General features: G+C 33.6%; 1 protein-coding gene across 2 annotated transcripts in view; it reads left to right on the top strand.

Moving 5' to 3' along the window:
* C17H8orf88 (chromosome 17 C8orf88 homolog) overlaps nt 1-21507 on the top strand; it is a 41859-nt gene that overhangs the window by 12380 nt on the left and 7972 nt on the right. For both annotated transcript variants that reach the window (XM_059043481.2, XM_059043480.2), the window contains exon 4: nt 3940-4009. In XM_059043481.2, the coding sequence (XP_058899464.1) occupies nt 3940-4009 (70 nt within the window). The remainder of the gene's footprint in view (nt 1-3939; nt 4010-21507) is intronic.

Here is a 21507-nt window from a genome sequence, read left to right as displayed (position 1 = left end):
TGTATTTTTCTTTTTTCTTTTTGGTAAGTGTCTGTTCAAATCTTTTGCATGTTTCTAATATTTGAGTTGTTTGTCTTTTTATCACTGAATCATACGAGTTTGTTGAACTCACTATATATGTGAGTAAATAAATTCATGTGTGAATTTATTTCTAAACTCTATTGTGTTCTACTGATTTATATGTCTTTTTCCAGCTTTATTGAGATACAATTGACATATAATGTGTAAGTTTAAGGTATAGAATGTGATGATTTGATACATGTGTATGTTGTAAAATGTTTACCACAGTGAGTTCAGTTAACATATCCTTCATTTCACATAATCACTATTTTGTTATTGTTGTTTTGTTATAGTGAGAATATTAAGATATACCCTCTTAGCAGTTTTCACTATACAATATAGTACTGTCAACTATAGTCATCATGCTATATACTAGATTCCCTATATGTCTGTCTCTTGGTCAACATCACACTTTACAGACTGCTGTAGCTTTCTGATAAGTCTTGAAATCAAGTAATGAAAGTTCATTAACTTTATTCTTTTTCAAATTTGTTATTCTGTGTCCTCTGCATTTCCATATAAGTTTTAAATGAGGCTGTCAATTTCTACAAAAAAGCCTATTGGAATTTTCATTGAGTTTAAAAATTAATTTGAAAAGAATTAACATCTTAATTTTGAGTCTTTGATCCATAAACATGACAATTCTCTCTGTGCTTTGTTTTTTTCAGCATAGGGGTCTTGAACATCTTTTGTCAAATTTATAAGCATTTTGTATTTTTTGATAGTATTGTTAAGTGGTATTTTTTATAAATTGCAAATTCCACATCTTGGATACTAGGATATAGAAATAGTATTGATTTTTGTATATTGACCTTGACAAACTCACTTCTTAGATCTCATAGCCTTTTTGTAGCATATTCCCTCCCATTCTTGCTCTATTGTCATAATTTTACTTTAGCTTGTGCTATAAATACACAGTACATTGCTACTATTTTTGCTTTTGTATATTATCTTTTAAAATAATTTTTTAAAATAAAAGAATGAATTTTATTTTACCTTCATTTATTCCATTTCCAGCACTCTTAATTTCTGTAAATCCATTTATTACTGGTATTATCTTTCTTCTGCCTGAACAACTTCTTTTAATCTGATTTTTTAAATTATTACCTCATAAAAAAAGCACTTGAAAACTTTGGCTTAACAACAACTTATTATCTTTCATGGGTCTGTGGGCTGACTGGTCTTAGGTGGCCATTTCTCAAAGATGTGGTTGCAATCAGATAACATCTAGATCTGGAGTGCCTTAAAGTCTTGACTGGACTGGATGGTCAGATGGCTCACTCACATGGCAGGTAGTTAATGCTGGCTGTTGGTTTAGAGTTTAGCTGCCCCTGTAGACTGGAAGGGGCACCTACAAATGACCTCACCAAATGGCTTGGGCTCTTTATAGCACCATGTCTGGGTTTCAAGACTAAGGCCTGGAAACCAGCAGGGGCCTGTCATATTAGATTGATCTGAGCAGTCACAGAGCTTACTCAGATTCAAGGGGAGGAGATAAAAGAATGTCAAGAATTTGTGGCCATCTTTGATCTGTTTTAAGAGTAATATGAATTTCCTTTCATCTGTATTACCAATTCATGGCCTTCACCCATTCTTTTTATTTATTTATTTATTTTTATTTTTTAATAAAAAAAATTTTTTATTGGGGTATAGTTGTTTTACAGTGTTGTGTTACTTTCTGCTTTATAGCAAGCCAAGTGGAGTTCCCTGTGCTATACATCAGGTTCTCATTAGTTATCTATTTTATATGTATCAGTATATATATATATATATATATATATATATATATATATATATATATGTCAATCCCAATCTCCAAATTCATCCCACTTCCTCCTTCCCCCCTTGGTGTCCATATGTTTGTTCTCTTCAACTGTGTCTCTATTTCTGCCTTAGAAGCAGGTTCATCTGTACCATTTTTCTAGATTTTCTCTTTCTGACTTACTTCAACTCTGTATGGCAGTCTCTAGGTCTGTCCACATCTCTACAAATGACCCAATTTCGTTCCTTTTTATGGCTGAGGAATATTCCATTGCATATATGTGCCAGTCTCAGAGACCTCTGGGACAATATTAAATGCACCATTCTTTTTTACAGGCTTTTTCCCCCATTGTTTCCTAGGAGCTCCTTTATACTACAGAAATTAGTTCTTTATGAGTTACAGTATTTTTCCTGTTTCCATTTTATCTTTTGAGAGTATTTATAAGTCTTACTCTTTAAATTTTCATCCTAGGAATGGATGTTGATATGAATTTGTCTCTTCCTGTTCTCCTTCCTTATCTCAATGGTGTACATCTGTTTAAGATAAATGACAGGGTCTGGGAACATTTTTGCTATAAAAATGAAAAGGCTAAATAGAATATCTGGGTGTGCAGTTTGGGTATTTCACAACAAATTGCAAAGAACCTTGACTTGAAGAAAAAACAAAAAACGTGGTATTTATTTTGCTTTACTCAAGCCTAGTCAACATTTTTCATTTCCTAAACTAGCCATATTATCCCATGTTTTGCAGCTCAAGGCTGCTTTTCTTCCATAAACATTCATTTTACACCGGTCAGCCAGCCTAACTTCTATTAGTCCTATAAGTGTTGTTTAAGCATCACTTCCTATGTAAAGTGTTTCCTGAAATTTCTAAGTCACGCTTGATACTCCTTCCTTCCATTGCACCTTCTGCATATCTTTATTATAGAACTTCTCAAGATTTATTGTCATTTAGTGTTTTATTTTTCTGTCTACCTTTTAGTTTGTGATCCCTCCAGAAACATATACTGGAATGTCATGTTCATCTTTGTATTCCCAGTACAAAGCACAGTGCCAGTCATGTAGTAGGCACTCTGTGTTTGTTAAATGAGTGGGTTTAATAGGGCCACTGCTATCCATTTGGTGCCTTTACAAGAGCTAGAAGAAGAACAAAATATTATATAAAAATACAGATTTTGTTAGAATAAGATACTTTGCTGCCACCTGCTAGGATATCTGCCACATCTGTGCTGTGAATGGTACCCCTTTAGATCCACATTCTCCATAACTAGCCCTGAGCTTCAAAAGCTAGCTTGACTACCTCTTATCTATGTACTTTTGGATTTGTTACTAAACACTTTTTGTCTTGATTTCGCTTGCCTGTAACATGGTGATCATAACACTTGCCTTATTTCCTTGTAAGATTATGACAGTTAAATGAGATAAGACATAAATAATCACCTTATAAAATTTTAGTAGGTGTACTTTCTTACATGCTATGAAAGATTTGAAATAATCTACATTTTCAGTTGTTAATGTGTGCAGGCATGACAAAGTAAATTTACTTTTTTTCAGCTTCATTGAGATATGATTGACAAATACAAATTGAATATATTTAGGTTGAACATTATCTTTTTAAAAAGTTATGCAACCTGATGATGTAATATACATACACATTGTGGTATGATTACCACAATCAAATTAAGTAACACACACAATTTATATGAAAACACAAAAGACCCCGAATAGCCAAAGCAATCTTGAGAAAGAAAAATGGAGTTGGAGGAATCAGGCGCCCTGACTTCAGACTATACTACAAAGTTACAGGAATCAAAACAGTATGCTACTGGCACAAAAACAGAAATACAGATCAATGGAACAGGATAGAAAGTACAGAGATAAATCTACACAACTATGGTCACCTAATCTATGACAAAGGAGGCAAGACTATACAATGGAGAAAAGACAGTCTCTTCAATAAGTGGTGCTGGGAAAACTGGACAGCAACATGTAAAAGAGTGAAATTGGAACACTCCCTAACACCATACACAAAAATAAAATCAAAATGGATTAAAAAAACCAAGTGTTACATAAAATTTTAAAACCTTAGATAAAAAGTGTATTTTCTTCTTTCAATAGTGTAAGACGAACGGAATGCAAGCCTTTTCTCAAGGTCTTAATGAACAACATCAGTCTCCAGTTAAAAAAGGTAAATTTTTACCATAATTCCCAACTTTCATAAGAGAGTCTTAGCATTCATGTAAAGTTAATATTTGCTTAGCTGCAAACCTTAGGTACATAAGAAATTTTATTATATTCTTTTGGTTGATTTCTGTCTATATTTGGTTATAGGTTTGACTGCTCTAAAGGGGAGACCACAATAACAGTGACTGAAACAAGATAGAAGTTTATTTCTGTATCTTCTGTATCATGTACAATTTTGAGCTGGTGTACTCATTCTGGTCTGTGAAGTTGCTGTCAGCCCCTGTATTATACTGTCCTATGGCTTTACCATCCTTAATACATGGCTTCTATCTTATTGCACAAGATGAATGCCTCTGCTCCAGCCATCATGTCTCCTCTCTAGCCATCAGGAAGGAAGTAAGGAGGAATAAAGTTCTAAAAAGTATGACCCAGAAGTTGCATATATAACTTCTATTTAATTTCTCATTGGCCAGAACTTAGTCATGCTGTACAAAGCAGACTGGAAAATGTAATCTTTAGCTTTTCAGCCAGCTAATTCTATTGCTGAAGCAGAAAGTAAGAATTGCTCTTGGGAAGAACAAATAGTCTTTCCCACACCAGCTACTTTTTAATAAAGTAAAGATTATTTATTAGTTTAGTTTCCAAATTTTTGTCAACCAATCTATGTATGTAATTTAAAAGTTACATGTTATAAAAATACTCTATTAGCATTTTCTTCTAGTATTTAACTCCATATTCTAAAGAAAATATTTAAATTGTTTCCATATTCCCCATTTTTTATATTATATTTTGAAAGCCTCTTTTGGAAAATGAGAACTTATGTCTTCCACATCAGTCCCCTCACTTCTTCAACCCTTCTATCTACCCCCTCCCCATCACATAGTTACTTAAATTTCATTTAGAATATCATCACTCTTTATATTATATGACTAAATAAATACAGTTGCTTGGCTGAGAGGTGTATATCTCTGTTTCATACAATCCATCTTTTTTCCTGGAGTTAACATTTGCCTTGTTTTTCTATGCAACTGTTGTTAACTTTGCACATCAGTTGCTCCAACAACTCTGCCACACTTATATATATTTTCCTTATGGTCATATATATCAGTTGGCATTTTTTCCCCTGAAGGAGACTTTCCTTTTAGAATCCTCCATTGTCCTGTTCCAGTATGGATTTATTACTCTTCTGTACTGCTGTGAAGCTGTTTTCCTGGAATGGACTTCTACTGTTATCTGGGGATATTCCCCTTGCAATTCTCAGGTTTCTTTTTTCTTCTTTTTGATTGAAGTAAAGCTTATCATTTAAACAATTATAAACGTACAATATCACACAACCATCAACACTCTAATTCTAGAACACTTTTATTACCCCCAAAGAAACCTCATTAAGCAGTACTCCCTCATTCAGTCCTCTCCCCAGCCACCAGCAAACACTAATCTGCTTTTTGTCTTTATGTATTTACTTATTCTGGACATCTCATTTAATAGACTTATAAAATATATGACCTTTTTTTGTGGCTTCTTTTATTTCCCACAAGGTATTCAAAGTTCATCCATGTGTAGCATGTATCAGTACTTCATTCCTTTTTATGGATGAATAATATTCCATTGTATGGATAAGCCACATTTTGTTTATTTATTTCTCAGTTAATGGACATTCAGTTTGTATTATGAATAATGTTGCTATGAATATTTGTGTACAGATTTCTGTTTGAACACCTGTTTTCATTTCTCTTGGGTATATGCCTATGAGTAGATTTGACAGGTCATATGGTAGTTCTGTGTTTAACATTTTGAGGAACTGCCAAACTTGTTTTGCACAGTGGCTATACCACTTTACATTCCCACTAGCAATGTGCGAGGGTTCCAATTCCTTGACATCCTTGTTAGGATCTTTTTTTTTTAATTATAACCAATCTAGTGGGTGTGAAGTGGTAGCTCATTGTGATTTTGATATTTATTTCTCTAATGACTAATGATTTTGAGTGTCTTTTCATGTGTTGTTGGCCATTTGTATTTCTCCTTTGGAGAAAGGTCTATTCATGTCCTTTGATCATATTTTAATTAGGTTGTTTTCTTTTTGTTGTTGAGTTTTAAGTGTCCTAGATATTAGACCCTCATCTGTTCTCTCCCTCTCTCTCCCACTTCCCTTCTGCCTTCCTCCCCTTCTCTCTCTCCCTAAGTATGTGTGTGTCTGTGTGTGTGTGTAATAAACATATACATATATTTATTAGGTATTAGATATGTGTATATAAGACCTTTATCAGATATGGAATAATAGATACTAGACTCTTATCAGATATATAATTGTCAAGGACTTTTTCCTTTGTCTTTTCATTCTCTTGATAGTATACTTACATGTACACATTTAAAAATTTTTTTTGAAGTCCAGTTTATCTGCTTTTTCTTCTGTTGCCCATGTCTTTGATGTCATTTCTGAGAAATCATTGCCAAATCTCAGGTCATAAAGATTTATCCCTATGAGTTTTACAGTGTTAACTCTTACATTTAGCTCTTACATTTAGGTCCCTTTTGAATTAATTTTTGTATATGGTGTGAGTTCTAATACAAAATTCACCTTTTAAAATTGAGGTATAGTTGACGTACAATATTATATAAGTTTTAGGTGTGCAGAATACTGAATCAATTTTAAAGGTTATATCTCATTTATATTTATTATAAAATGTTGGCTATGTTCCCTGTGTTATACTATATATCCTTGTAACTTATTTATTTTATACATGGTAGTTCATACCTCTTAATCCCCTGCCCCCATATTGCCCCTCCCCCTTCCCTCTCCCTACTGGTAACCACTGGTTTGTTCTCTATATCTGTGAGTCTATTTCTTTTTGTTATATTTAACAGTTACTTTTATTTTTTAGACTCCACATATAAGTGATATCATACAGTATTTTTCTTTCTCTGACTTATTTCACTTAGCATAATACCCTCCGAGTCCATCCATATTGTTACAAATTGCAAACTTCCATTCTTTTTTGTGGCTAAGTGGTATTCCATAATATATGTATACCACATTTTCTCATTCCATTCATTTGTTGATGGACACTTGGGTTGCTTCCATATCTTGGCAATTGTAAGTAATGCTGCTATGAACATTGGGATGCATGTATGTTTTCAATTTTTTCAGATAAATACCCAGGAATAGAATTGCTGGGTCATATGGTAGTTCTATTTTTAGTTTTTTGAAAAATCTCCATTCTGTTTTCCACAGTGGCTGCACTAATTTATATTCCCAACAACAGTGACCCAGGGTTTCCTTTTCTTCACATCCTCATCAACATTTGTTATTTGTGTTCTTTTTCATGATAGCCATTCTGACAAATGTGAGGTGCTGTCTTGTTATGATTTTAATTTGCGTTTCTCTGATGATTAATGATGTTGAACATCTTTTCATGTACCAGTTGGCCATCTGTATGTCTTCTTTGGATAAAGGTCTATTCAGGTGTTCTTCCCATTTTTTAATTGGGTTGTTTTTTTGTTTTTTCTGTTTTTGGGGTTTTTTTTTACGGTACGCGGGCCGCTCACTGTTGTGGCCTCTCCCTTTGTGGAGCACAGGCTCTGGACGCGCAGGCTCAGCGGCCATGGCTTACAGGCCCAGCTGTTCTGCAGCATGTGGGATCTTCCCAGACTGGGACACGAACCCATATCCCCTGCATTGGCAGGCAGACTCTCAACCACTGCGCCACCAGGGAAGCCCTAGTTGTTTATTTTTTTGATGTTGAGTTGTATGAGCTGTTTATGTATTTTAGATATTAACCCCTTATTGGTCATATCATTTGCAAATATTTTCTCCCATTAGTAGGTTATCATTTTGTTTTGTCAGTGGTTTCCTTTGATGTGCAGAAGCTTTTAAGTTTAATAGGGCCCATTTGTTTATTTTTGCTTTTATTTCCTTTGCTTTAGGAGACATATTCAAAAAATATTGCTAAAATTTATGTCAAAGTGTTTCACCCATGTTTTCTTCTAGGAATCTTATGGTTTCCAGTGTTACATTTAGGTCTTTAAACCATCTTGAGTTAATTTTTGCATATGGTGTTAGAGAATATTCTAGTTTCATTCTTTTACATGTAGCTATCTAGTTTTCCCAGCACCACTTATTGAAGATACTTTCTTTTCTCCATTGTATATTGTTGCCTACTTTGTGGTAGATTAAATGACCATAAATTCATGGGTTCATTTCTTGGGCCCTCTGTTCTATTTCATTGATCTATGTGTATGTTTTGTATCCTACTGTTATTTTTTTTTAATTGAAGTACAATTGATTTACCATATTGTGTTAGTTTCTGATGTACAGCAAAGTGATTCAGTTATATGTACACACACATATATATATATATTCTTTTTCATATTCTTTCCATTATGGTTTATTACAGGATATTGAATATAGTTCCCTGTGCTATACAGTAAGACCTTTTTGTTTATCCATACTGTTTTGATTACTGTAGCTTTGTATATAGTCTGAAATCAGGGAGCATGATACCTTCAGTTCTGTTCCTGTTTCTCAAGATTGTTTTGGCTCTTTATGGTCTTTCATGTTTCCATATAAATCTTAAAATTATTTGTTCTAGTTCTGTGAAAAATGCCATTGATATTTTCATAGGGATTGCATTGAATCTGTAGATTGCCTTGGGCAGAATGGTCATTTGAATAATATTAATTCTTCCAGTCAATGAACAAGGTATATCTTTCCATCTATTAGTGTCATCTTCAGTTTCTTTCATCAAAATATTAGCAAACTGAATGCAACAATACATCAAAAGAATCATACACCATGATCAAGTGGGATTTATTCCAGGACGCAAGGATTTTTCAATATCTGCAAATCAATCACTGTGACACACCACATTAACAAATTGCAGAATAAAAATTATATGATCATCTCATTAGACACAGAAAAAGCTTTTGACAAAATTCAACATCTATTTATTATAAAAACTCTGTAGAAAGTGGGCATAGAGGATACCATACCTCAACATAATAAAGGCTGTATACGACAAGCCCACAGCTAACATCATACTCAGTGGTGAAAAGCTGAAAGCATTTCCTTTAAGATCAGGAAAAAGACAAGGATGCCTACTCTCACCAGTTTTATTCAACATAGTATTGGAAGTCCTAGCCATAGCAGTCAGACAAGAAAAAGAAATAAAAGGAATCCAAATTGGAAAGGAAGAAGTAAAACTGTCACTGTTTGAAGATGACCTGATACTATTCATAGAAAACCCTAAAGATGCCACCAAAAAACTTCTAGAGCTCATTAATGAATTTGATAAAGTTGCAGGATACAAAATTAATATACAGAAGTCTGTTGCATTTCTATACACTAGCAACAAATGCTCAGAAAGAGAAATTGAGGGAACAGTCCCATTTACAATTGCATTAGCAAGAATAAAAACCTAAGAATAAACCTACCTAAGGAGATAAAAGACCTGTACTTGGAAACCTGTACTTGGAAAACTGTAAGACACCAACTTTATTTTTTTTGCATTAGGTATACAGTTGTCTCATCACCATTTCTTAAAAAGACAATTTTTTTCTCCATTGAATAATCTTGGCACCTTTGTAGAAAACCTTTGACCATAGGTTTATGTGTTTATTTCTGGACTCTCAGTTCTGTTCCCTTGATCTGTAAGTCTACCCTTATTTCAGTACCACACTGTTTTATTTACTATAGCTTTATATTAAGTTTTGAAATTGGGAAGTATGAGTCTTCCAACTTTGTTCTTTTTCCAGGTTGTTTGGTTATTTGAGATCCCTTGCAATTCCATGTGAGTTTTAGAATCTGTGCTTCCATTTCTGCAAAAAAAAAAAAAAAAGAAAAGAAAAAGACAAAACTGTCGGAATTTTGATATGGATGGCATTGCATTTGTAGGTCACTTTGGGGGATTATTGCCATCTTAACAATATTGAGTCTTCCAATCCATGAACGTGGGATATATTTCCATTTATTTAGGTATTCTTTACTTTCCTCCAGCAGTTTCTTACAGTTTTCAGTGTACAAGCCTTATACCTCTTTGGTTAAATGTATTCCTACATATTATTTTTGATGCTAATAAACTGGTTTTCTTAATTTCCTTTTCGTGTTATTCATTAATTGTGTATAAAATACCACTGATTTTGTATGGGGACATTTCTATGAGCTTAAAGAAATAAAAGGATCATAAGAAAATTATGAATAATTAATTGTATGCCAATTAGGTAATTTAGATGCAATAGAAAAATTACTAGAAACACAGAAATTACCAAAACTTACTCAAGAAGAAATAGAATATCTGAAAACCTATAAAAAGTCAGGAGATTGAATTTGTAATACAAAATCTCCCAACAGAGAAAACTCTAAGATTTGTTGGCCTTACTGGTGAATTCTACCAAACATTTAAAGAAGAATTAATACTAGTCCTTCCCAAGTTCTTCCAAAAAATTGAAGAGGAAGGGACACTTCCCAACTCTTCTATGAGGCCAATATTACTCTGATATAAAAGCCAGACAAAGATATCACACGAAAAGAAAACTACAGACTAATATCTCTTAAAATATAGGTGCAAAAATGCTCAGTAAAATATTTGAAAACCATATTTAGCAGCACAGTAAAAGATTATGCACTATGGCTAAGTGGGATTAATCCCAAGAATACAAAGGTGGTTCAACATTTGAAAATTAATCAGTATAATACACCACATTAACAGAAGGCAGGGGCAAAGAAGATACATCACTATCTCATTTGATGCAGAAAAAGCATTTGGCAAAACCCAATACCCTTTCTTGGTAATATCTCAGAAGCAAGGAATAGAAGGGAACTTCCTCAACATGATGAAAGGTATATATGGAAAACCCACAGCTAACATTGTACTCACTGGTGAAAGACTGAAAGCTTTCCCCTCTAAGATAGAGAACAAGTCAAGGATTTCCACTCTCACCACTTTCACTTAACATTGTGGAAGCTCTCACTTGAGCAATTGGTCAAGAAAAAGAAATGAAAGACATTCAAATAGGAAAGGACAAAGTATTCTCCAGTCACACATGACACAGTCTTATGTGTAGAAATCCTAAAGAATCCACATAAAAAATTTAGACCTAATGAATTCAGCAAAGTTACAGGATACAAAATCATTGTCATTCATGATTTTAGTAATTTGAGTCTTTTTTATCTTATTTGTCAATTTTGAACTTTTCAAATAACCAACTTTTTGTTTTGTTGATTTTCTCTGTTGTTATTTTATCTCTATTTCATTTATCTCCACTCTAATCTTTATTTCCTTCATCCTGGTAGCTTTTGATTTAGTTTGCTCTTATTTTTACTAGTTCTTTAATGTTTAATGTTAGATATTGATTTGAGCCTTTTGTTGTTGTTGTACGCGGGCTTCTCACTGTTGTGGCCTCTCCCAATGCAGAGCACAGGCTCTGGACATGCAGGCTCAGCAGCCATGGCTCACGGGCCTAGCCGGTCCGCTGCATGTGGGATCTTCCTGGACTGGGGCACAAACCCGTGTCCCCTGCATCAGCAGGTGGACTCTCAACCACTACGCCACCAGGGAAGCCCAAGAGCCATTTTTTTAGTATTTATAGCTGTATGTTTTGCTCTGAGCATTGCTTTTGCTGCATCCCATAAGTTTTGGTATGTTGCCTCCTTGTTTTCACGTCTCAAAGTGTTTTCTCAGTCCTCTGTTATTTTTCTCTTTGACCCATTGGTTAAGAATATGTTTTTAATTTACACATATTTGTAAATTTTCCAGCTTTACTTCTGTTATTGATTTGTAGTTTTATTCCATTGTGGTCAGAGAGGATACTTTGCATATCAGTTGTTTTAAAACTTTTCGAGACGTCTGTGGCCTAACATAGCTTGTCCTGGATGTTTTATGTGTACTTCAGAAGAAGGTATATTCTGCTGTCATTGACTGAAGTGTTCTGTATAGTCTGTTAGGTCTATTTGGCTTATAGTGTTGTTCATGTCCTCTTTTTCCTTTTTGATCTTCTGTGTAGTTTTTCATGCATTATTGAAAGTGGGGTTTTGAAGGTTCCATTTGTTATTGTTAAACTGTGTGTTTCTTCTTTCAATTCTGTCAGTTTTTCCTTCTGTTGTTAGGTACATATACGTTTATAATTGTTATCTTTTTAATGAATTCACCCGTTTATCATTATCTTTTATCATATCTTTTATCATATCTTTATCATATCTTTTTTTTTTTCCCTTTTAACAATTTTTGTCTTAAAGTTCGTTTTCATCTAATGTTAGTATACCCTCTCCAGCTTTTGGTTATTGTCTGCATCAAATATCTTTTTCATTCTTTTACTTTAAGCTTATTTTGTGATTGGATCTAAAGTGAGTATCTTTAGACAACATATAATTGGATCATATTTTTAATCCATTCTGCCAATCTCTGCTTTTTAATTGTGACATTTAATGTAATAACTAATAAGGAAGAATAGGTCTACCCATTTTGCTATTTGTCTTCTGTAAGTCTTTTATCTTTTTTATTCTTCAATTCCTCCATTAATGCATTCTTTTGTGTTTAATAGATTCTTCCTAGTGTATCAATTTATTCCCTTTTTATTTCCCTTGTCATGTATATTTTAGTTATTTTCCTAGTGGTTGCACTGGGGAATAACTGAATTTACAACAATCTAGTTGGAATTAATATCAATTTAGTTTCAAAATTATATAAAACTTTTATGTAGCTACATCCCACCTTTATGTTGTTATTGTCTTTATACATATTTCTACATATTTTGTCTTTATACACTGCATAATCTACCAACCTAGATTTATAATTATGAATTTTTATGTATTTGTTTTTTAAATCATACAGGAAAAAAGAGGACTTACATCCAAAAATTCATTGATACATTTATAAACAACTACATAGGTAAATATAAATTTACCTATGTAGTTATGTTTACTGGTGTTCTTTATTTCTTCGTGTGAATTCTAATTACTGTGTTACTGTCCTTTTATTTCAGCCTGAGGATTTCCTTTAGCATTCCTTGTAAGACAGATTTACAAGCAATGAACTCTCTCAGTTTTTATCTACAGATGTATCAATTTCTTTTTCATTTGAAGGTAGTATTACCTGATATAAATTTCTTGGTTGACGTGTTTTTTGCTTTTAGTAACTTTGTCATCCCACTGCTTTCTGACTTCCATGATTTCTGATGAGAAATCAGCCTTTTCTCCAATTGAGAATCCCTTGTAAGTGATAAAGTGCTGCTTTTCTTCAAAATTTTCTCTTAGTCTTTTAACAGTTTGCTTATAATGCATCTGAGTGTGAATCTCTTTGAGTGTATTTTGCTTGTAATTTGTTGAGCTTCTTGGATGTGTCAATGTGTGTATTTCATCAAATTTGGCAAATTTTCTGCGATTATTTCTTCAAATATTCTTTCTGCCCTTTCTCTCTCCCCTATCCTCTGGGTCTTCCATTATGCATTTGTTGGTATTCTTAGGGTAGTCCCACAGGTACCTTAGGCACTGTTCATTTTTCTTCATTCTTTTTTCTTTCTATTCATCAGATTGGATAATGCCATTGATTTATCTTTAAATTTGCTAATTCTTTCTTCTGCCTGGTCATATCTACTGTTGAACCTTTCTACTGAATTCTTCACTTCGGTTATTGTAATTTTCTTCTCAAGAATTTCTATTTGATTCCTTTTTATAATTTCCATTTCTTTATTGATTTTTTCTGATATTGGTATTTTGGCAAGACACTTTTCTCATGGTTACCTTTAGCTCTTTGGGCATATTTAAATTAGTTTATTTGAAGTCTTTCTCTAGTAAGTCCAGTATCTCTGCTTTCCTCAGGGAAGGTTTCTATTAATTTCTTTTTTTCCTGTGTGTGGGCCATACTTTATTATTTTCATGCTCTGTATTTTTTGTTGTTGTTGAAACTGGATATTTTGAGTATTATAATGTGCTAGCTGTGGAAATCAGATTTTCCCCCCTTCCCAGGGTCTGTTGTTCTTGTTTGTTGTAATTGTTGTTTTTTTTGTTTAATGACTTTTATGAACTAATAGTATAAAGTCTTTATTTGTCATGTGTGGCCATTCAAGTATCTTTTTGATATCTTCATGGTCAGCTAATGATTTGGCACAGATTTCCTTTAATACCTAGAACCAGAAAAAGAAAAAAAAGCCCTCTCCCAGTCTTTGCCTATGACCTCTGTGTGTGTGTTGGGGTGTGCCTTCAGTACTCAGTCTGGCAGTTTACAGATCTGCCTTTGCCATCACTTCTTGCTTGTGAGGAACCTGAAGGTCAGCCAGGGGTGAGAGCTTGGGAACTCCTCAAGCCTTTCTTTGAGCATGAGCCTAGCCTTTAGCACGCATGTAGCCTTCTAAATTCCTTGGAACATCTGTGAGTATTTCAGTGCCTTTATTCCCCAACACATCTCTTTCCCTAGCCTTTCCTTCCGAGCTTTTTGTTTTGCCTATTGTTTGCTCCAGTTATCCCTTGTCCTAGGTGGAAGTGGCTAATACATTTCCATATAAATGATTTGACAAATAGATTCAGATAGTAGCCTCAGACCTGGGAGAGTTCTTAGGTGAAATATAGGCAAGTCCTTTGAGATGATTCTTCAGGGAGCCACCAGAGAGGTCAAAAAAAATGCCACCACTATTCTTTGAGACTGGTCCGTATTGCTCTCTCCAGTAGTGGGAACGTAAATCAGGAATGAGGCCTGTTATTTTCAAGGCCACAGCCAAGCTGGGTTGGAAGAGATGTTCCCAGGCAAGTTAAAATGCCACAAAACTCTTTACCAAATTTAGCTGATTTTTTCTTCACTAAGCATTCCCCTGTTTTTTTGCAAGCTTTTGATTAAATTCCAGAATTTAGGAAAAAGTTGATTCTGGAAGTTTTTGACACTTTATTTGTTGCTTTTGTGGAGGGAAGGACTTTTAGAGTTCTGTATTTGGCAATTTTCACTGACATCACTCTCTTCATAATTCCTTTGCTTTCTTCTTTCTTCATTTTGGTCAAGTGCATTCTCCAGGAGCTTCATTGTAAAGGGCATTGGGTTGGTGAATTCTTTTAATCTGTGTATTTACTTACACATTTGATTGGTAGTTTGGTTGGATAGAAAATGCTGAGTTGAGGATGAACCTTAAAAACATTATGCTAAATGAAGTAGCCAGACACAAAAGATCTGATATAGTATGATTCCACTGATATAAAATGTCTAGAAAAGGCAAATCTGTAGAAACAGAGTAATGATTGCTTAGATTGGATTGGGAACAGAGAGTGACAACAAATGAGAGTGAGGTATCTGATGGTAGTTGATATAGAAGTTCTATATTTCACATTTGTGGCCACTCAGGTCTCTTTTGTGATATCTTCATGGTCAGCTAATGATTTGGCAGAGATTTGCTTCACTGCCTAGAACCAAAAAACAAAAATAGATTGTGGCAGTGGTTGCGCAACTCTGTAAACGCTTAAAAATCATTCAATTGTACACTCAAAATGCGTGAATATTATACTATGTAAATTATACCTCAATAAAGCTATGGAGGAGGAGGAAAAGGAGGAAGATGAGAATTAGTAAGAACTCTGCTTGGTAGTGCTGTCAAAACCTGCTGAGTGAAACACAGTGAGTGAATCTTCAACCTCAGGAGCCTGTGCTTTAGGAACTCAAGAACAGCTGGGTTTCTCTTGTGTTAATTAAATATAGAATTTGATTTTTAAAATTTCCAGGTTGAGCATTACTTTCATTCTAAAATTTTAAGGCATTTTGCTTTATTTTCTAGCAGTCTATATTAACTGGCTCTTAATTCTATGAAGTCCAGTGCCATTCTGATTCCCAGTTCTCCAAGGCCCTTAGTAAATGACTTTGTCTTTTATTTCTATTTTTCATTTTGTTTTGTTTTGCCATTTTTGCTCTGGAAGTATTTTGGATTGTGTGTTTACCTTAGGTTTTCTGAAATTTCCTATTGTTGTGTCTCTTTTTGTAGTCGTTTTTTTTTTAACTCAAATTTTTCTCCTGAGCAATTGGTGAACTTCTTCAGTCTCAAGACTTAGGTTCTTCTGATGTGAAAATTTGTGGATATTTCTTTGATAATGTTTCTCATCTCCATTTTCTTTGTGTTCTTTTCCTAAAACTACTATATTAGTAATATATTAGTAACATTAGCCTACTTGACTCTGAATGTTTCTCCAATTTTCTTATATTTTATTTCTTATTTTTCATTTTCTCATCTTTCAGGTTTACTTCCTAATAACCTTCCTCAGCTTCTTTATTTGGTAGCACAGTCCAGAGAATAACTTGGAATTGATTATTAGCCATTAGTTCTTTTAAAAGCCACAAGTCATTTCCATCACTGGAAAATTCTCATTCACTTCTTCCACATTGCGCAGCAGCAGTCTCTCCTTACCTCCCAGCAGTTTCACTCTTAGTTTTCCACCAAAGGGAAATGAAAACATAGGTCCACACAAGAACTTATAGTATATCCAGTTCATCCAAGTTGTCAAATGTTGGCTTAAACTTGTTCATAGTATCCTCTTATTTTCTATTTAATGTCTGTAGGATTGTGTTGATAACCCCTTTCTTATCTTTGATATTGATCATTTGTGTTCTTTTTCTTTATCAATTAGTCTAGCTTGAGATTTGTCAGTTTTGTTTCTCTTTTCAAAGAACCAACTTTTGGCATTTTAATTTTATATATATTTTTTCTATTTTGGTGATTTTTTCCTTTTTATGAATTCCTTCTATTTTGGGTTTGGTTTGCTCTCCTTTTTTTTTTTTTTTTTTTTTTTTTTTTTTTTTTTTTTTTTTTTTTTTTTTTGCGGTACGCGGGCCTCTCACTGCTGTGGCCTCCCCCATTGCAGGGCACAGGCCCCGGACGCGCAGGCTCAGCGGCCACGGCTCGCGGGCCCAGCCGCTCTGCGGCACGCGGGATCCTCCCAGACCGGGGCATGAACCCGCGTCCCCTGCATCGGCAGGCGGACTCTCAACCACTGCGCCACCAGGGAAGCCCTGCTCTCCTTTTTATAGCATTTTTAGGTGGATTGTTAGGTCATATGTTGTAGATATTCTCTTATTATAAGACTGTATAAGAACAAGTGAAGGTAGTCAGAAAGACAAAGACAAATACCATATGATATCACTTATACGTAGAATCTAAACTGTGGCACAAATGAACCTATCTACAAAACAGAAACAGACTCACAGACATAGAGAACAGACTTGTGGTTGCCAAGGGGGAGGGGCGTGGGGGAGGGAAGGACTGGGAGTTTGGGATTAGCAGATATAAACTATTATATATAGGATGGATAAACAACAAGGTCCTACTGCATAGTACAGGAAACTATATTCAATATCCTATGATAAACCATAATGGAAAAAAATATTAAAAAGAATGTCTATATGTTTATAACTGAGTCACTTTGCTGTACAGCAGAGATTGGCACAACATTGTAAATCAACTGTACTTAAATTTAAAAAAATTACAAACCTAAAGAATGGAATGTTTAAGAGCAAAGCTGAAGGCATAATCCTCCTGTGAGATTTCAGACAATACTAAAAGCTACAGTAATCAAAGCAACATGGTATTGGTACAAAAACAGACATATAGATCAATGGAACAGAATAGAGAGGCCAAAAATAAACCCACACACCTATGGTTAATTAATACATGACAAAGGAGACAAGAATATACAATGAAGAAAAGACAGTCTCTTCAACAAGTGGTGTTGGGAAAGCTGGACAGTTACGTGTAAGTCAGTGAAATTAGAATACTCCTTCATAGCATTTACAAAAATGGTTCAAAGACCTAAATATAAGACATGACACCATAAAACTCCTAGAAGAGAACATAAGCAAAATATTCCTGGACATAAATCATAGCAGTATTTTCTTAGATCAATCTCCCAAGGCAAAAGAAATAAAAACAAAAGTAAACAAGTGGAACCTAGTCAACCTTAAAAGCTTTTCACAGCAAAGGAAACCATAAACAAAGCAAAAAGACAGCCTATGGACTGGGAGAAGATATTTGCAAATGATGCTACAGACAAGGGCTTAATTTCCAAAGTATACAAACAGCTCATACAACTCAATATCAAACACACAAGCAACCCAATCAAAAAATGGGCAGAAGACCTAAACAGACATTTCTCCAAAGAAGACATAACAGATGGCTAACAGGCACATGAAAAGATGCTCAACATTGCTAATTATTAGAGAAATGCAAATCAAAATCACAATGAGGTCAGACTGGCCATCATCAAAAAGTCTACAAATAATAAACACTGGAGAGGGTGTGGAGAAAAGGGAACTCTCTTACACTGTTGGTGGGAATATAAATTGGTGCAGGCACTGTGGAAAATAGTATTGAGGTTCCTTAAAAAACTAAAAATAAAGTTACCATATGACCCAGCAGTCCCACTCCTGGGTATGTATCTGGAAAAGATGAAAACTCTAATTTGAAAAGATACATGTGCACCCCAATGTTCATAGCACTATTTACAATAGCCAAAACATTCAAATAACCCAAGTGCCCATCAACAGTCAGTTGCCTTAAGAAGATATGGTATATATACACAATGGAATATTAGCCATAAAAAAGCATGAAATATTTCCATTTGCAACAGTATGAATGGACCTAGAGAATATACTAAGTGAAGTAAGTCAGACAGAGAAAGACAAATATTATATGTATCACTTATATGTGTAGTCTAAAAAATAATACAAATGAATCTATGTACAAAACATAAACAGACTCACAGACATGGAAAGCAAACTTGTGCTTACCAAAGGGGAAAGGAAGGGGAGGAGGGATAAGTTAGGAGTATGGGATTAACAGATACAAACTACTATACATAAAATACATAAGCAACAAAGATTTATTCTACAGCACAGGGAACTATATTAAGTATCTTATAATAACCTATAATGAAAAATAATCTGTGAAAAAATACATATTTTATATATTTATATACTTATATTTTTACATTATACACAATATTATGTATATATATAATCACCTGAAAGTAACACAATACTATAAATCAACTATACTTCAATTAAAATAAAGAATTTATGTTTTCCTTGGAGCACTACTTTAGTTGCACTGCACGAATTTTTACATTATACTTTAATTGTCATTAAGTTTAAAATATTTTTAACTTCCTTATTATTTTACCTTTGACTTGTGAATTATTATAAAGTATTGTTATTTAATTTCCAAGATATTTGAGATTTTTCTGGATATCTTATTAATAGATTTCTTAATTTACTTTGTTGTCAGAGAATATAGTCTATATGATTTCAAGCTTCTTCAATTTTTATTTTTTTATTTTTAGCATTTTTTTAAAGTTGACATATACATTATATTAGTTTCGGGTGTACAACATAGTGATTTGATATTTGTATATACTGGGAAATGTTCACTTCAGTAAGTCTAGTTAACATCTGTCACCATACATAATTACAAAATTTTCTTTTTCTTGTGATGAGAACTTTTAAGATTTACTCTCTTAGTGACTTTCAAATATGCAATACAGAGATATTAACTATAGTCACCATGATGTATACATTGCATCTCTGGGACTTATTTTATAACTGAAAATGTATACCTTTTGACCCCTTTCACCCACTTCACCTACCCCTTCGCCCCACCTGTAGCAACCACCAATCTGTTTTCTGCATCTGTAAGTTTGTGGGGTGTTTTGTTTTGTTTTTAAGATTCCACATATAAGTGAGGTCATACAGTATTTGTCTTTCTCTGTTTGATTTAGCGTAATGCCCTCAAGGTCCATCCGTGTGTTGCAAGATTTCCTTTTTTGTATGGCTGAATAATATTCCATTGTGTATATATATATACCACATTTGCTTTATCCATTCATCCATCAGTGGACATTTAGAGTGTTTTCATGTCTTGGCTGTTGCAGATGTCCTGCAGTCAACATGGGGGTGCATATATATTTTTGAATTAGTATTTTTGTTTTCTTTAGAAATACCCAGAAGTGAAATTGTTGGATCATGTGGAAGTTCTGTTTCTGATTTTGAGGAACCTTCATACTGTTTTCCATAATGGTTGCACAAATTTACATTTCCACCAACAGTGCATGTTTCCTTTACTCCACATTCTTGCCAACACTTGTTATTTCTTGTCTTTTTGATGACAACCTTCCTAACGTGATATCTCATTGTGGTTTTGATTTGCATTTCCCTGATGATTAGTGATATTGAGCATCCTTTCTTGTATATGTTGGCCATCTGTAAGTCTTCTTTGGAAAAATGTCTATGCAAATCCTCTGCCCATTTTTTAATCAGGTTGTTTGGGGTTTTTTGCTATTGAATTGTATGAGTTCTTTATATATTTTGGATATTAGCCCCTTATCAGATATATGATTTGCAAATATTTTCTCCTATTCAGTAGGCTGCCTTTTCATTTTGTTGATGTTTTCCTTTACTATACAGAAGATTTTTAGTTTGATGTAGTCCCACTGATTTATTTTTACTTTTTGTTGCTTTTGCTTTTGGTGTCAAATCCAAAAAATCATTGCCAAGACCAGTGTCATGGAGCTTACTACCTATATTTTTTTCCAGGAGTTTTATGGTTTCAGGTCATACATTCAGGCATTTAATCCATTTTGAGTTGATTTTTGTGTATAGTGTAAAGTAAAGGGTCCAGTTTCGTTCTTTTGCACGTGGCTGTTGAGTTTTCCCAATACCATTTATTGAAAAGACTGTCCATTTCCCATTGTATAGTTTCAGTTCCTTTGTTGTATATTAATTGATCATATGTTAGTGGGTTTATTTCTGGGCTCACTATTCTGTTCCGTTTATCTATACATCCGTTTTTAGGCCAGTACCATACTGTGTTGATGACTGTAGCTTTGTAATATAGTTATATAGAAATATATAACTATATATATATAACTATATGTATAGTTATATTATAGTTATATATAGTTATAGTTATTATAGTTATATTATAGTTATATATAAAAATATAACTATAAAACTATATATATATTTATATATATATAAAAATATATAATATATATAGAAATCAGGGAGTGTGTTACCTCCATCTTTGTTGTCCTTTCTCAAGATTGCTTTGACTATTTGGGGTCTTTATTGATTCCATACAAATTTTAGGAATTTTTTGTTCAATTTCTGTGAAAAATGCCATTGGAATTTTGATGGGGATTGCATTGAATCTGTAGATTGCTTTGGGTAATACGGACATTTTAATGATATTAGTTCTTGTGACCCATGAGCACAGAATATCTTTCCATTTATTTGTGTCATCTTCATTTTCTTTAATTAATGTCTTAAAGCATACAGGTCTTTCCCTCCTTGATTAAATTTATTCCTAGGTTTTTTTATTCTTTGTTGCAATTGTAATTGGGATTGTTTTCTTAGTTTCTTTTTCTGATAGTTTATTTGTGTATAGAAACACAACAAATTTTTGTATATTGATTTTGTGTCCTGCAACTTTACTCAATTCACTTATTTGTTCTAACAGTTTTTGGTAGAGACTTTAGCATTTTCTTTATGT

This window comes from Kogia breviceps, chromosome 17 (assembly GCF_026419965.1).
Source record: "Kogia breviceps isolate mKogBre1 chromosome 17, mKogBre1 haplotype 1, whole genome shotgun sequence".
Classification (NCBI taxonomy): Eukaryota; Metazoa; Chordata; class Mammalia; order Artiodactyla; family Physeteridae; genus Kogia; species Kogia breviceps.
This window is presented reverse-complemented; position numbering and strand designations above follow the sequence as displayed.